Consider the following 17,489-nt stretch of genomic DNA (forward strand, 5'->3'; position numbering starts at 1 on the left):
AGATGCAATAGGCTATAGGAGAAAGTGCAATAATTATTTTTTTTACTATAATTATTTATTACTTGTGTTAACCAGGAACTTGGTCGTACTGTCTGTAAGTGATCTCTGTTGGTTGTGTGTGTGAGTATGTGATATGATGTATGGTTTTATAATCTGTATGCAGGATGTACAGCATTGATTGTCCATGACAATTTTCCCTCCGGGGACATTAAAGTTTATTTTGATTGATTTGATTGATTGATTTATGAAAAGATTTACAGAGGTACAGAAATACATCGATGAGAAATGAGATAAAGTCAATGCCCTGCAAACCCTGCATAATCAGCCCTTGGTTTTACTTGGAAGGCAAATTTCTTAACTTCCTGTCCTGACTCATCTGCTTGTGTCTGACTTGATGTCGCTTCAGGCCGCGCCCACATTGTTTACATTTACATTCACTGGAGAATATCCACTGGGGAAAAGAGAAATCCTCAGCTCTCTTCTGGCGGACACACCTCAATAACTAACTTATCTTCACCTACCTGTGAATAGTTTACTATTTGCTAAGGGATTAACTTGTCCTGTGTTATTGTGAAAATATATGAGCTAAATTACTTTTGAAACACTTGTGACTTCACACATTTTAGCAGAGTTTTGTTCCTTAAATCCTTCTGCTTTATCAGTCTAAATAGGAGCAGCCTATTGATTTTTTTTTTTTTTTTTACTCTGATGTTTTATAAACGCCGCTCTAAACGCAAACAGGCAGCAGTAAGCGTAGACCACTTTTATTTTTGTATTAAAGCCCTGGTGACGAAGAAAAACGGCGTTTACAATACTCAGACGTTGTCTATTAGCAGGTGAATTATAGCACTGTTGACTTGACATATGTTCATGGGTTTGTCACGTTTTTTCCAGGTGTTTTTTATTGGACATACTAGACTCCACTTGTGCAATTACCCTAATAGTTAGGGCTGGAGGAACTGGTCACACCCAGTCAGGACACCTAGGTGAGGGTGTCTTAATTTATAAGACCTGAGACACCCAAGTGCCCAAGTGCATCAATACAAATGTATAATATTATATATTCTGTCACACTATGTCAATCTGGCCAAGTCAGTGACTTCCACCACACTAAAATGAAATGTTTGCTGCAAGGGCAACCGGAGCAATGCACAGGGAGCAACCCTAGTGAGATGCTGGAGGAGTAGGCTAATGCATAGAATGTGACTTACTTTATTTGTTTTACCTCATACCTCATAAGTAAATATAATAATGCCTTTCTGTAATGTGTTAGAATGTAATTGCCTGGCTTGCTCTAAGACACACACACACACAACCCTGCATCTAGGCCTATAGAATCCCTAGTGCACGTTTTTTAATCTGTAGATGAGTCAGCATATCAGACGTGTTGCTGCTAGCATGAGCAACACAGGTAGCACTGTGTTTGCTTTGCACAGTACAGTAGCATTTTTACTTTCTGACTCCAGACAGCAGACTTTACTCCTCTTGTTATTTCTGCCTCTTGTCTGACCCCCCAACTCTAAACCCTCCAACTCGATGTGAAATAAAAGAAAAACTTCTCTAGGCGACTGGTTCAATGCTTTTTTGCATTTGCTCAGATACACACCTGCCCCAAACTGAGACAAGCAAACCGAATGGTAGGGATTTTTTTTTTTTTTTTTACACTGCTACTCTTTTACTGTAATATATTAGTTCTGACAGGGTTAGGGTTATCCATGTGAGACTTTGTTTATAAAATAGTACATCCAGCCAGATATAAAATATCTGTGTGAGAACTTGTCATAAATGCAGCATAAAGTCTTGAGTTCTGCGTCACGCTGACCTTTGACATTAACCTTTGACCAACAAAATCTTATCTGTTCATCATCGATACCAAGTGAGTGTTTGTACCAAATTTGAGGAAGTTCCCTCAAAGTGTTTTAATCTATCGTGCCCACAAGAGTGAGACAGATGGACAGACAACCTAGCAACAATATGGCCACCAGTCTGACTGTTGCTGGCGTTGAAGAATAAAAATGACCCACAGAAGAAGAGATCTGAGGCGACTATGAGAGGGACTGTGGGAAACAGAGTGGGTCTAGTAGCCCCAGCCAGACAACCCGACCACCCGCCACAGTCTCCTTGCAAACCTGTGGAAAACACTGTAAAATATCATCCTAAAATATCTGTTGTCACAGCAATGCTACAGTGAGACACAAGGGCAGAGCAGCTGAGCATCTGGAGATGAGCTGACATGTTAACATTTCCTATTCTCTTGTCCTCCTGTCTGAGAGAGCTGATTTTTTTTTTGATTAACACAAGCTCAAGATTTTCATGTTTTACTGTAAATCTATGACAAAAGACACATCCGTGAATTATCTGGTCCTGATCACACATGAACCAAAGTGTTGGACAAATTAATATTCTGACCGGACAGTGGTGCTAACAGCTCCATGTGAAAACAGCTTCTTCCTTTGTGTAACACTCTGCTATCTATTTTGCCGTTACACCTGCACCTGTCTCCTCTCTTGGGATACTTCCAGTGTGATTTGATTGGCCGACACCTGACGCTTGAAAAACTTTTACCACAAACAAAGCAAAGCAGCTGAACCCAATGAGCTGGAAACCTTTAACCCCTGATTTATCTGATACTTTACTTTACTTTTTACTTTTCATTTGCATTTAATATTTAGGTCTAATCCTACTTTTTGAGGTCTGCAAACAAGTGGGAGTTGAGTTTCAGATGGTTAACCTTTATCCATATTAGTTCTTTCAATTACAAGTGTCTTCAATAAATGTTTAAATACATATTTATTGGCTTATGCTTATTGAGTATTAAAGCAGATATCATCGGCACGGCCGTTTCGGCTAATGCTGTGTTCAAGGCAGGCTTTTGAAACCGTAAGTTACAGCTTCAAGTCACAACTACGACTTGGTAGCGTTCCAGGTAACCCGTAGCTCGTGTTTTTACCGTCCTGTTGTCTGTGAAAGTTCCCTATAACGGCCACTCGTAACTTCCGACCCGTGAACTCGTACCAGATCGAACTGGTATGACTTCACAGGAAGGAAAACACAAAGTACGAGTTTCCTTGAACGCACCATGAGTTAGCAGCCCCCGCCCTTGTCAGGCATCAATTGGTCCTCGTGCTACGTCACCACATTCACGCGCATCCCTTGGCTGCACACACAGCCCTTCATGCCGTTCTCTCCCCTCATTGGATAACACTTGTATCCCACAAGGAAAATTTTCTCCTCGGGTTACAGCAGAGCAGAGTGACGGAGAGACTCGTGTTTAGGCTGAAATACTTCATGTAAGTGATTGCTGACGGAAAATAGGACTATTTAGGACTTATATTAACAAAAACATTCCACTGATATCTGCTTTAATACATATTAATACTATAATCATTAAAATACCACTGACAGTCCTCCACTTGAGGGAAATGACATTTTCACAATGTCTTTGATATCTTCCACACTTTGCTGTGGTCTTTGAACGCAGCAGTGACGCGGCTGACCCGGAAGTGATGTCAGTTGTCTTCGCTAAGCAACAACAGTGGACGGTTAGCTGGTTTCTATTAGCGGCGCTCGGAGAGTCCAGTTTCTGTCACAGATTTCTCCTCACATACTCAAAATGGTAAAAGAAAACTACTGTTTCGTGTGTGTCTAATAAAAACGTTCATATTTCAGTCGTGTGTATTGTGAATGTGCGGTTTAATTAGAGGTATATTTTTGGAAAGTGCTTACCGACGTTAGCTTGATTGTGCTAGTCGGGCGTTGTCAAGTTATTAGCTCATTAATCCAACATTGTTTTAACAGTATTGACAGCAGCAGGCTTCCTGTTATATCAGCTCGTATCCTAAAAGTAGGATCTCAGTAGCTTAATAAAAAAAATAACTCATCTAATTTTCTGTCCCTCAGGCTGAGGTGGAAGAAACTCTGAAGAGGATCCAGGGTCAGAAAGGAGTGCAGGGAATCATCATCGTCAATTCAGAGGGTAAGTTATAGTATTCCTCTGTTTTACCAAAGACGGTTTATAGAGTATCTTTGGTTTTACTCATCCCTGTTTGACATGGGCTTTTACTTACAAGTCATTATCCACTTATTTACGTTACCAGTGTGTCAATAACTAAGTATAATTACCAAATTTACCTATATTAACCTTAAATTTAAGGTCAATGTAACACAACCATGATCAAATATCTAGGCTATATGTATATGTATGTATGTATCTATTGTTTTACCTGTAAAATTTGATTAACTAGGGTGTTTGATTTTATTTTTCTTATTTCTACTTCTGTAGGAGAGGGAAGAACTGTAATTTTTACTCCAATACATTTATCCGAATTTTAGCAAAATTTTTTGCTTACCCATTTCTGTACCTCCCCTCAGGGATCCCCATCAAGACGACTCTGGACAACTCCAGCACAGTGCAGTATGCAGGTCTGATCCACCAGCTGGTGATGAAGGCCAGGAGCACCATACGAGACATGGACCCCCAGAACGACCTCACCTTCCTCCGGGTCCGCTCCAAGAAGAATGAGATCATGATCGCTCCAGGTGAGATGGAAAAAAGAAAAGATTTCAGTCAGAATTTTCAGAAAGAATAATTAACTACAGTAAATGCCTTCTTCCTGTTGGGTTTTTCCATAATGCACAGAGTAATCTCTGAGTTATTACAAATAAGTGTAATTCTGACTACTAATAACAGTCACATCATTAAGATTACTGTGACTTATTGTCAAATTCCCAGTGTTGAGCAGCTGCCATCAGTGTCATTCGGTGCATTGTTCACTTATCAAAATACTGACCATCATTTTTGAGCTGATCACCAAAATATTAATTGACAACTGGGGCAACTCAAGACACAATGCTCTAAATGCAGATTCTCAATTATTTAATTCTTCATTGACTGATGCTATATGTTCAACAGCACTAAGGACAGTTCACCTGCTGTACTTTTAACACTGGGAGACCCTTACATCTTTGCTTTGCTGATCATAAATACTAAGATATTTGGCCCAGTTAGTCCCAGAGGAGCGAGTCACAAGAAAAACATCAGAGTGTTTTCTGTGTTGTCAGCAGTTGGCAGTGAAGCTTATTCCTCACACGAGCTATTACAGTTGATTGCAGTCAGACAAACTCACTGATTAGAGGCTCTCTCTGCCCCTCCCTCAAAAAACACAACATCCAGTTTATAACCTCTGCATTGCAGTTCACCACAGTCTGGAAAGGGGCAGGAGTCTTTTTAAGATGCAGCTCACACTGAAGCTTTTCTCAACAAACAGAAGGAATAGTCTGACCTGGTGTTGTTGATTATTTTAAAACCTTCATCACTTATCTGTTTACTACTAAATACTGGGCCTTAATACGTTTACCATAATGCTTCTTCAGCACAATATGTTGAACACTGTCAGTCAGACTCTTTGTCACCAATGAGTGTTTGATTTATTTTCTTAAATAGAAATGAAAGTTTTGTAGAAAAAACAGTTTTGGGGAATTGAAAAATATTGTTTGGAAAAGCCCCATGTGCAGAATGTGTTGCCAGATGTCCCAGTTCTTAACTATGGGTTTAACTGTTTTGTCTCTGTTTTCACAGATAAGGACTATTTCCTGATTGTTATTCAGAACCCGTCAGACTGAGAAGAAGGAACTGCTGCCCGACTCATTATTCTCTCTGTTCGTCTTTGATATCCAAACAGCCAAACTAGTTTTTTTTGTCTTGGTAAATCAGAAGTACCAGTTTACCAGAAGCTTTTTATGCACTTCCTATATGGAGAAGTAAAGTCAGGGTGGATTTGAAGGTGGATAAACCTGAACTTATCTCAGTAATAAGATGCAAGAGCTATACAGTACAGTCGTTCACTCTGCAGGCAAAACATGTCTTTTCCCAAATTTTAGCATTCCAGTCTCTTTTCCAAACATGATATAAGTTACATCACTGTGCTGATCACATATGTATTTTTGTGTTCATACCTGAGGCTGAAGTAAGAGCATGTATGTTCTCAGTCTACAGGAGGCAGAGAGGCCACAACACATCTTTGGGTTGAGCATGTTTTTTTGTTTGTTTTTTTCAGTTCAATCTTAATTTGAATCTTGAGATGGTTATTTATTATTTTTATTGGCAAAAGATATTGAAGTGCAGTATTTCAGTGGTGAGCAGCGAACTACACTACAAACACTTCTCTGCCCCTGCCATGTCGCCTTCCTGTTGGTTATTTGTAACAAATTAAGCAATTAAAAAAGTCAAAATGGCCGTGTGTGTGTGTGTTTTTTCCCCCCCATATGCTTTGTTTGTGTTATGCAAAAGTTTAGTATTCGTTAAGTATTAGTAGACTAAAAGCAAAACTCTTCTAAAATATATATTTTCATGGAATAGAGACGGACCTCTAACTTAAATGTTAATTATCAATTGTTGGGTAAGCTTGTAAACAAACATACTGATACCTTACAGATTTGACCTTCAAGTGGCTTTATCACTGTACAGAACATTTGCTTCGTTATATAAAATATCAATTAGTTGAGTTTCAAAGAGTGATGAGATGAGAGTTTGTTGTACTTACTTGACACAGGCTGATCCCATTAACATCAGTGTAGTAAACAGCTTCAACCACTGAAGGTCAGCAAAACACCTGGCACATCACGTCCTGTTAGAGACATTTCTTTTTCTTACACAGGGTTTGATGTGTAGCAGATTCACACAAGATGGATGTAAGTGTAAATCACAGTGATAGTAAGCACAAAACATTTATTGTTTAACACAACAAAAAGATTAGGTGCAAGAAGAGATGTGAAAACCATTACCTATACATCTTCAGCAAATCTTAGAGCAGATTTAAACATGTGCTCCCTCTTCCTGCAAAGAAAGAAAACATTGAATTTGAGTTACACATTTTGTATTTTTCTTTTCTTTTACCTAAGCTCTATGACTTTTACACAAGAACTATTCAGTAACAGGCTCAGATGCCTTTGCTATCTATTCAGGCTCTGGCATGGATCCTGTATCCCCTCAATGATTTAATACATTTATAACACTCAATGATAATTAGCAGATAAAATTAGATATGGTACAACTTTAGGGTGTGTCAGGTTTCTCAAAATTGCAGCAACAGCACAAATGTTAAGTAAAGATAAAAATATACTGAACAGTTTAAGTGTCACAATTTATAGACTATATATGATAAAGTGAATGCAACAGTGTTATTAACAATATATCATAAAAATCTACGCAGTAGAAAAAATATTTTTGTCTAATTAATTTTCCATTGTACATCGTACAAATTTCCAATATCTGGTTATGGATATCGAAGGTACAAAAAGTACACAATATAGCATTTATTGCCAAGTAGCCTATTACAGCTTGAAGGAATTTGACATGGTGAATAGCCCAAACTACAAGGAGGGTGGTTAAATAAGTAAAAGTGCAATACAATAACAACCTAATACAAGCAAAGGTCAAATTAAGAAAAAACGAACAAAAAATGATATGCTCACTCTTATAGCTGTTAATATGTAGGCTATGTAAATGAAATAGAGAAAGCAGTGAGTCAGACTTGACGTGTGATACTTAATAATATATTATATGAAAATGAAGAAAGAAAATATATAAACCAAATCAATTACAACAACATTTAAATAGCAGATAATGTTTTTTTAACCAGGGGTTTCAGTGAAGTGAAAACCTTTTTCTTTGTACAGTCTATGGTTAAAAACACGTGAACGTCCCCTTTAAGAGCAGCGGGTGACGTCAGCGCCTGGTTTACTTGCTTTGTTTGTCCGGAGCTGTTTTGCCTTCAGACTGACCCGAGAGGCGACAGGAGGAGAGACGCTCCGCAGATATTAGAAACAGTTTCCTCTGTGACCGAGTTGCGTTATAAGCAGCCTGCACCGCGCATTCGTTAGGTTATAACTGTGTAATAACGCCGACAGAGATGCCGTCCGACAGACCCTTCAAACAAAGGAGGACATTTGGTAAGAAACCGACCGAGGCAGTGCTCAGTTGTTGTGGAGCTAAACGTTACGTTAGCCTGTCTGGAAACAACAGCTGAGCGGTTAGCCGGCCTGTTAGCCACCTAGCTCAACACCGTCATCACAAGTGTAGTTACATGGTGTTTACTTGTCTGATATCACATTATAACCGCTGTGTTTTTTGTTTTTGTTTTTATTTTTACGGCGATTTCAAACTAGGCTCGTGGCTAACGTCGTTACATGAAGCTAATGTGCGTCAAGTTCAGAGAATAATTTATTTCTGGTCGTTTTCTAAAAACCTGAATATAGATAACTTATAACATGACAAGTGACTAAATGTCATCGACGCTTTAAGATTACTGGTTGTGTCTTTTTTTTTTTTTTTTTTTTGGGCCTGGAGGCTTTTGTCTGTGGCTGTTAATGTGCATAAGCCATCTGGGTCACTGTCACATTAGCTTGAAGTTAGCCCGGCCTGGTGTTACTTGGCTTTAACACAGCTAGCTGGGCTAATATAGCAGTTAACATTTTCGTGTTTGCTCAAAGGAAAACAACATGTGCTGACACATTATCCCAGTACACGTGTTCAGTGATTTATGTTGTAATTTGATGCCAAACGACGGCCCCTTTGCTGGGAAGGGAGGAGCCCAGACTCTGTCTATTGCATAAGAAATATGGGATAAGCGACAGAAACATGGGCAGGATGTGAAAAAGCTCAATGTATCGCCGCTGCTGCATTTGGTTAAAATGTCCCTTATAAAGTTATTACACTCTGTGAGTCAGTAGTGCTTGTTTCATAGGCTACTTGCTAGCTGCCTTGTCAGCCTGTTTTACATAGTGGTGGATTGCTGTTTGCCACAGTGACACACATCATTATGGCATTATATAACTATAAAAACCCTTGACCCCAGTGCACAGATGTTAAGTTACCTAGTTGGGTTATGCTGTGTGGTTTACTGAGCAGTTAGGTAACTGCAGAGTAGCTTTTTTCCAAACATGAGATTCTGCAGGCCTGTTAACACTGATAGCTCAAAAATATAATGCTAGATTTGATTAATATGAGAGACAGTGCAAAGAACTTAAGTCCCAGGTTGTATCTTGGCCTGAAGTATGATATTACATTTTCCTAAGAGCAGGAATATTACAGAGCCAGGTCCAGATACTCAAGTAATAATAGGTGGGGCACTAGTTGTTTTGATGCAAAACTAGGGGAAAGAATTACACATAAAACAACAGAGTAATGTTGGGTTATCTCATTTGTTACAGAATTAAGATTTGATCTGCAGAGTAAACCCACAGCATCTTTTCAAGAAACACACTTGTATTCCAGTCATTAGCACAGATCATTCCCATTTCTGGCTTAGAAAAACATCCCCAGACCTGAACAAAGAAACCATTCACACGTCTCTGTTGCTTCTCAATGCTCTCTGAGCTTTGAACCCGGCCAGAGTTTAAAAAATAGGTGAAGCTTCGTTCTGAAATTAGGGTAGTGGGCTGTGAGGAGAGGTCAGTGCATCCTGTAAAATCAGATAGTGAGGCGATAAAAACACTGTAAACCTCGGGCAGGTACAGTAAAGAAAGGAATGTGTTGCATTCAACTCAACATTAACATTCATTCAAATCATATGCAAAAATCTGGCATGTAAATTGAGTCCACAAACATCAAACTGCTCCAAAGACAGCTAAAGAGCCTTTTATAAGGCATTCATGTTTATGTATGTGCTGACTAATGAATAAAGAGAGCTGTGATCTGTCTCTGCGTTCACACATCATACCATAAATTAAATCACAACGTTAGAAAAACCAGAAGGAGGAAGTGGGTGAGAAGACACATTTAACATCCCAGATCTGAGACAGAGATTAGAAGCAACGGTCCATTTGTCCTATTCTCAGAGGCTGGCGGGGCGTGGGTAACAGGGACACAAACATTTTTTTCTTCTACCAGCAGGATCAGCCATCATTAAAGAGTCTAGCTGTGTCAGGATACAACACTGGCTCGCTGCTGCTCCTGGAGACGTTTTATTATTTTCCCTATGAATGTGCAGTTTGTCACTTCCTGTGGATTTTCTGACAGAAACCAATGCCTGCCAGAAATTAATTTGGACAAACAGGACAAACGTGCAAGGTTTTCATCCGGAGGGCTTGGGGATGTATTTTTTGAACTAGGGTAAAGATTGAACAGAGGGTTTATTCATCCTCTGTCTCACCATGGAGATGTAGTAGCCTATGTTTTAATTACCGCCTCTTACAACACATGTTCATATATAATAACACCAATATTCTTAAATCCATGATTCATCACCTCTCTCTGTATAATGTCACCACTCATTACTGCACTATACATAACAACACAGCTATTTCATCATATTTTTTATACAAATATTTTTTTTTCGTGGGACTGATAAAGGAATAGCCTACCTTTTTCTTTTTGAACTGAAAAAGCCACAACCAGACTTTTATAATTAACAGAGGAGCCACAGCTTTTTGTGCAGTAAAGATGAGTTATAATTTAGGATGTTGTTTATAATTTGTGTTTTTTTGCTGCCCACAGCTGACCGGTGCAAGGAGGTCCAGCAGATTCGTGAGCAGCACCCAAACAAGATTCCCGTAAGCTGCCGATCAAATCTCATTTCATCACACACACCAAACTTTATTGCTCTAATGCATCACAGCCCCGACACTGCAGATCATGGTAGCCTGTCAGAAAACTCTGTGTGCAGTGTATGATGTGTTGTGTTGATACTGACTTCATCATCCATTACACTTCTGAGCATTTGTTCTTAAACTTAAATGAGGCGTGTTCTTGGAACCTGCACATGACTGACATTATATTTCAGTAAGCATGCTTGTCAAATGTTGGATGAGAAAGGTGATACTGCTCATGTCAATTTGAAACCACAGATGGTTAGCTTAGCGTAGCATAAAGACTGGGAACAGGGGAAGCAGCTGGCCTAACTCAGAGTAATCTGACTGGCCAAAGCCTAATAGTAACACACACACAATTATAAGAGGGTATTATTGATCTTTACATATTAACATCTAAAATGAGTTTATATCTCAAAGCATGGACCTAGTTGCCTTAGTAAAGAATATTATTAACACCTCTATAATTGATCTATAAACACCTTTATCACACTCATGGAAAATATTCTCTCTGCTACTTCTGCCAATTATTAAACGAATAATGACAAATCAATCATATTCCCTATTGTCAATGTATTTTTAATGACTGTATACTGAGTAGTTCATGCACCCTCCTTGGGATTAGAGTAGTTTTATATGAATCTATAACATCACATCATCATTTATTTGTATTAATATGAACCTGTAAAATGAGTCATGCAGAGGAGTGAAGAGTCAAAGTGCTATAGAAAACTCTCACTCTCATCATAATATTGTTGTACAGTACTTAAGTAAATGTACTTTGTGACACTCCATTACTGGTTGTTGTAGAAATCTGTCAGCAAATACTACAGTTGTATTGTAAAGTAGAGTAAAGAAGTAAAGAGAGTGTGAAAAGAAGCAGCAGTGAAGATGAAGACATGAGAACCGCTCGTTTCCTCAAATATCAGCTGCTGAACACAAAGAGCCTGAGCACAACTAAAGCTCAGACTCTGTGTGTTGTTGATTGATGAATTTTTAGCCTCCTCGTGCAGATCACTTCAAACCTCTGAAATATTTTTGGGTATTTGAATGCAGCAGTTTACTGTCAGTGACAGTCAGGTCTGTGGAGGGGGGAGGGGAGGGGAGGAGGAGGGGCTGTGGGGGCCGTTCTCAAAGCTTCAGCTTGTGTTTCCTTAAGTGGTACATGGTGGTTTTTGAGGTCAGCTCTGGATCACTGTCCTGTTGTAGAAACTGGCCTCTTTTTTTCACTCTCACTGTCTGGACTGACTGCAGGACATCTGCCTCCAGAACCTGCTGCTCTTATTTAATAGGACCTGCTCCTTCCTTCCTCCATCAGTGTTTCCTGTGCCAACGCAGAGGATGAAAACACTGTTTAAGTGGCTGTGGCCGAAAAGCTCAGTTAAACGTTGTCTCTCTAAAGATTTGAATCAATACAGAAAGTAATAGGTGTCCAATGGTAGGAGGCTGAAATTGTTGACTCCTCCATATTGTGGACCAGTGACCAGCTGCACCGTCCTGAAGGTCTTCCACATCTTGTCCTCACTTCCTCATTTCCACCCTTCCTTCCCATCTCTTACTGACGTTCTCACACCCTGTGGAAATTTCAAGCTGGAAGCTCTTTGATATCTTTTTATAGCCTCCCCTGCTTTGTAGGCATCAGTTCACTTTATTCTCTGACCCACAGAGGAGCTGAGTGGCAGAATTTATCTTCAGCTGATAATAATTCTTCATAACAATTCAAAGCAAGTTCATTTTTATTTAAGTTAAGAGGCTTTATGAGCAGGATGTGCAACAAATGGCTGTTTAATGGTTCTGAAATAAAACATAAATGCACATTAACATTTGAAGAAAGGATGGTTTTACTGTCTGTTTTTGTGCAGAAGTTGCTTTTGCTTCTTTTCACTTCAAAAATCAACAACATGTGTAATTTACCTGGAGGGTGTTGCTGTTGGTGTTGGGATTAGAGATGACAGACTGATTTACAGCGTGGTGTCTTGTGGCTGCTGCAGGTGATCATTGAGAGGTACAAGGGAGAGAAGCAGCTCCCCGTTTTGGACAAGACCAAGTTCCTGGTGCCTGACCACGTCAACATGAGCGAGCTGGTCAAGATCATCAGGTGAACAGAGACACACACACACACACACACACACTGCAGTGTTGTAATAGATCACTGAATTAGAAACCTGTTTAGGTTAAGTTTGGTATGTGGTCTATATTTGGAGCTGTCTGTGTGAATGCAGATGTCTTGTGCTTGTGTGTGTTTGGCATTTTGCTGAGGCTGCAGCTGACGAGTTTGTTTACAAGCACTGCTTCAACCCAAGGGATGACGAATAAAGACACAGTTTACGCAGTTAGAGAGTCACGGGCAGTAAATTTAAGATTTATATATATTAATATCGGTGTGTCAGTGGTTGTTATTAACTTGCTGATGCTGAGGAGGAGGAATATGAGAGAGTGAAGTAAAAAATGAGCAGAGCTGAGACATAATAACAGAAAGAGAGTTTTTTTTTTCTTTTAAAAGTTAATCATTTGATTAGATGTCACCTGTTTAATCATCCATTTTTACCATTTTCTTACTCTCATTTTTATGCTTTTTTTAAATTTCTATTGAACCGTTTAATTAACCTGTGGATCATGATGATATGCTGTAGAAATAAATTAACCTTCCTCTCACAGCTATTTGCGGGAGCGACAGATCAAATGTATGAAACAGAAACACTGATCTATTGACAGATATAAGACGATTATTCCGATTGAGATGAAGAGACATTAAAGTGATAAATTTCAACATCGCTACGCCTGTTGATTAATACAATAAAGCAGCCCGTGGAAAAATTTACAGCCCATAACTGCAGAAGTGGTGAAATCTGAATATTATTTAGTAATAACTGTTAAAGAAGAGGAGTTCATCAAGTTTAGAGGGTGGTGGCGATCAGGTGGCAAGTAATTGATCTTTTATGAGGTTTTTGGTACGAGGAGACTAGATTAGTTTTTATAACTGTGTTGGTCAGTCTGTCTACCTGACAGACTCATTTTGCAGAGTAAAGATGAGTAAAAGTGATTTAGGTGAGATGAACAAACTGAGAACTTTATCTGATAAGATAAAATAGTTTCCCTTTTGCAGCTGCTAAAAGATAATACGTTGCAATCACTTTGTGTGGGTATGGGGGAGGGGTCCGCAGTGGGTCCTTTAGCCTCCCTGAACATCAGGACGATGGATGTCTGGGAATAATTGGAGCTTTTTTAAATGAGAGTGGATGTCAGGAGATCATCTAAGACGTGGAAACTTTATCTAGTGACTTTATTACTTATTTATTTATTTATTATTATGTTTACATTAATTTTTAACCAGCTTTGCACAGTATGGGCACTGCCTTTTTAACTGAATTGTTGAATGTTGTTGTTGTTTGTTGTTTGTTAAGTGCGTGTATTTAGTTTAACAGTGTGTGTCGACGGAGTGTTGCACATGTCATTTCACTGCAATGATCTTGTGTTGTTGTATGTGACGAATAAATCGTATATCTATCAATCTAAGACTAAAACTGTAACGCCACCTTTAACGTCTCTTTCCCCGTCTCTCTCTCTGGTGTCCTCCTCTCCCCGACCAGGCGTCGGCTGCAGCTGAACCCCACACAGGCCTTCTTCCTGCTGGTCAACCAGCACAGCATGGTGTCGGTGTCCACCCCCATCTCCGAGATCTACGAGCAGGAGCGGGACGAGGACGGCTTCCTCTACATGGTCTACGCCTCTCAGGAGACCTTCGGCTGCTAGGGAGGGCAAGGGGGACGCGTGGGGGAGGGAGAGCGGGACATCTTCAGGTGCTGGGAGACTGGGAGGGGGAGAGGGGGGCGAGGGATGTGGGCTGAGGGGGGGCAGGGGGGGCGGGTTGGTGCTTGAGGGGAAATGAGAGACATGTGGTGTCAGAACCGACCGCAAACCACCAAACTCCGTGATCCTCTCCACGTAGCAACACAGTCAGTCAGTGTACATGTGACCGACACCCCCTTGTCCCTCTCTCTGTTGTAGTCGAGCACCGTTTTTCTTATTGGTCAGTAAACACAACACTAGCTACAAAAAGCCAGAGGACATCCTGTGTGTCTTTTCCCGCCCTCAGAGTGAGTCACACATCAGATCTGAGTGCTTTTATTTTATCTCACAGTCCTGCTTTTGGGCCCATGTGGACTCTTAATTTGAAAGGGTGGGACTTTGGGAGTTTGGAAGCTGTCTGTAAAGTTGATTTTTCATCCTTAAGGCCACACACACACGCACACACGCGCTTAACACAGACTCATGTATTAGACGAAGCTAAACTTGAAAAGCAGGTGGTGGCTTGTGAGCCGGTCACAGTTCAGGATGTCATTTGAAGCTCGGCTGATGGAGCCACTGACGCGTACGCAGGTGAAAGCACAGAGCGTCTGCTGTGTCGGTCTTTGTCCCCGTCAGCGCAACAACAACAACAACAGCAGCAGTAGAAGCTAGAAGATGAGACTCATAGAGATTGTTGTTGTTTTAACTTTTAACTTTTTTAAACTCACATCTTAGTTGTTTATGTTTTTTTTAATTCTTGTCTTTTGTTTGAAATATTAGTGGTAGTTTAGTTTGTGTTACGTAACTAGTTCAGAGTTTGTTTTAATCATACATTTACCGTCAGCCTGATGCTCAACTTGCCAACCTGCTACTGGCTACCAGGTAGCTGACAATCAGGCTAGAAACCACTGTAACCCACTGCTCACCCTCTTCGCATGTACAGCAGTTTCACATGTGCAATATTTATCCCCTGAGAGACACACAAGAAATATCATCAGTCTTAGTGGTGGTCCACTCCGCACCCTTACCCACAATCCCCCACCCCCTCCTCGGTAAAGCTACTGTGATGTACTAATCTAAACGTAGCTGCTACATCCATCCTGCTACATCAGTTTATTCACAGACTGAATTTAATGTCTTTTTGCCCCACAAGCACAAAACACCTTAGTATCACTACTCACCTGTCTTCCTGCACAAGCCCCGCTCACATCTAACCACATTTAACGTCACAAACAACCAGTCAGGTGCAGCAGAGAAAAAGACCTATCAGGTAGTTGGTTTAAATGGAAACACGAGCGACCGCCCTCTGATCCAACAGTTTGGCTCTTGCTTGCTTTTCATCCTCCGTTATGTTTCTCAGAGTAAAACATTTAATGAATTAAAAACACTAATTTAGGAAATGAACCTGTTGTAGAAAGCAGGCTGGTGAAACTGACACTGTTGGATCAGGGTGCCGGCTTGGGGAGGGGGGGGCTCGGCCTCCACAGGGGCAAACAAGGGGTCTGGAGAGAGAGAACATCACAGAACAGGATGTTTTTGTTTTGGCTGGGATGGAGCAGGCAAACGCCACGAAAATGATCCCATTCTGTGTATCGAGCAGAGCTGACGCAGCCTGTGCTGTGAAGCCAGGACGTAATCAGACCCCAGTGAAGCTTCTCAAGGCGAAGCCAGACCCCGGTGTAATATCATTTCTCCAGCGTGAGGCCGCCGCCTCCTCCCGGCGTCGTGTCACTGAGCTTGTAAGATCGCTGTGTGTGTCATGGTAGCATAGAGTCGAGCATTAGACATAATAAAATGTATTTAATGTAGGAAATGAATGAGCTTCTTTTGCACATAAATTAATACGAATATAAACAAGAGTTGGCATAGAGGTTTGTTTTTAGAAATGACTGTATCTATATAATAATTCTCTCTTCTTTTTGTATCTGCTCCTCTTCTGTAGAGCACTGCTGCTCTTTATCGGTACGTTTGTCTGCCTTTGTTTAATAAGACTTTATAGACGAAAAAAGGATATGATGCACTACAAACGTTGCATGTTTTTTTTATTTTATAAATGTATATTGATTTTACGCTATAGATATAATTGTATTGTTTTATTTAGAAAAAAAACTCAAGTCTTTTTAGATGTTTCCCAAACCAAAAACTGAAAATAAGTGTATGTGTATGTTTGAAACAAACAAAACCGTGTGCGTATAAACGATCATATAATCGAGCTGTATTACAAAGTGTGTTTTTCTTTAGGCTTTCTGATATTGTCACTGTTTGGAGGGGTGTACATAGATGCATTGCTACAACCTTATTCAAAGCATTTGCCAATAAATAAAAAAGTTGCCTTTAAACTGTTTCTCTTGTCTGTTTTGTGAGATGGTGGAGTAGTGAGACATCTGTTCACCGCTCTGTCTTGTAATGACCAGCAGGCGTCAGTGCAGAGTTAAAAAATATACATACAATGCATGTACTGTACATTTAGTAGTGGTACACTGTATATAACATTATACTACAGCAAGATCATGGTCTTCCCAACTACAGTCAGCCTTGTTAACAATCATCTGCCTAAATATATTTTTATTCTTCTCTTTTCTTTATTATATTTTTCAGCACATCTTAATTATAGTTTTAGTTCTTATCCTGTGGTTGGACTTTTTGTTCTCTTTTACTACATATTTGAGGCACAAGCTGCTTGTTTGTTCATATTTTGTTTTACTTTATCTTTTACTGATTTAAATCATAATGTGAAACATTTGTCAAATAAAAGTGACTGTATAATGTTTTACATCTAAACTCCAACTATGTACTTGTTTGCACAAAATGTAAAATAATTCATTGTAGCACTTGAGTTTTTATCTCATCTTTATTCTCTATTCTTGGAGCAAAACTAACGTATTGTAATTTCCCCCTGGGGATCAATAAGTATCTGATGCTGAATTTTAGATCTGCTGTAAATACAGGCGTAAACATGGGGAAACAGTTTATGTATCATACATTACCAATTCCAAAGAAAAACATTTCACCAAATTTAATGAGATTTTCACACACTTTGATTTGTATCTTTTCTGTCTCCATGTCTTTCATGTCTCTATGATTGTTAGGGTTAAGAAAATATCTGCTGATTG

General features: G+C 39.7%; 2 protein-coding genes across 2 annotated transcripts; both read left to right on the plus strand.

Moving 5' to 3' along the window:
• Positions 1 to 3,576: 3,576 nt before the first annotated feature.
• On the plus strand, positions 3,577 to 6,233 carry dynlrb1 (dynein, light chain, roadblock-type 1). The gene is made up of 4 exons (XM_085776727.1): positions 3,577 to 3,616; positions 3,901 to 3,976; positions 4,372 to 4,539; positions 5,579 to 6,233. The coding sequence occupies exons 1-4, from the start codon at positions 3,614 to 3,616 to the stop codon at positions 5,620 to 5,622; spliced, it is 291 nt and encodes a 96-aa protein (XP_085632853.1). The 5' UTR covers positions 3,577 to 3,613; the 3' UTR covers positions 5,623 to 6,233.
• Positions 6,234 to 7,774: 1,541 nt separating this feature from the next.
• Positions 7,775 to 16,715, plus strand: map1lc3a (microtubule-associated protein 1 light chain 3 alpha). The gene is made up of 4 exons (XM_085776729.1): positions 7,775 to 7,950; positions 10,496 to 10,551; positions 12,579 to 12,685; positions 14,178 to 16,715. The coding sequence occupies exons 1-4, from the start codon at positions 7,911 to 7,913 to the stop codon at positions 14,338 to 14,340; spliced, it is 366 nt and encodes a 121-aa protein (XP_085632855.1). The 5' UTR covers positions 7,775 to 7,910; the 3' UTR covers positions 14,341 to 16,715.
• Positions 16,716 to 17,489: the final 774 nt, after the last annotated feature.

The sequence above is a fragment of the Trachurus japonicus genome, chromosome 5 (genome assembly GCF_045865225.1).
Source record: "Trachurus japonicus isolate A0001 chromosome 5, Traja_1.0".
In the NCBI taxonomy this organism is placed as follows: Eukaryota; Metazoa; Chordata; class Actinopteri; order Carangiformes; family Carangidae; genus Trachurus; species Trachurus japonicus.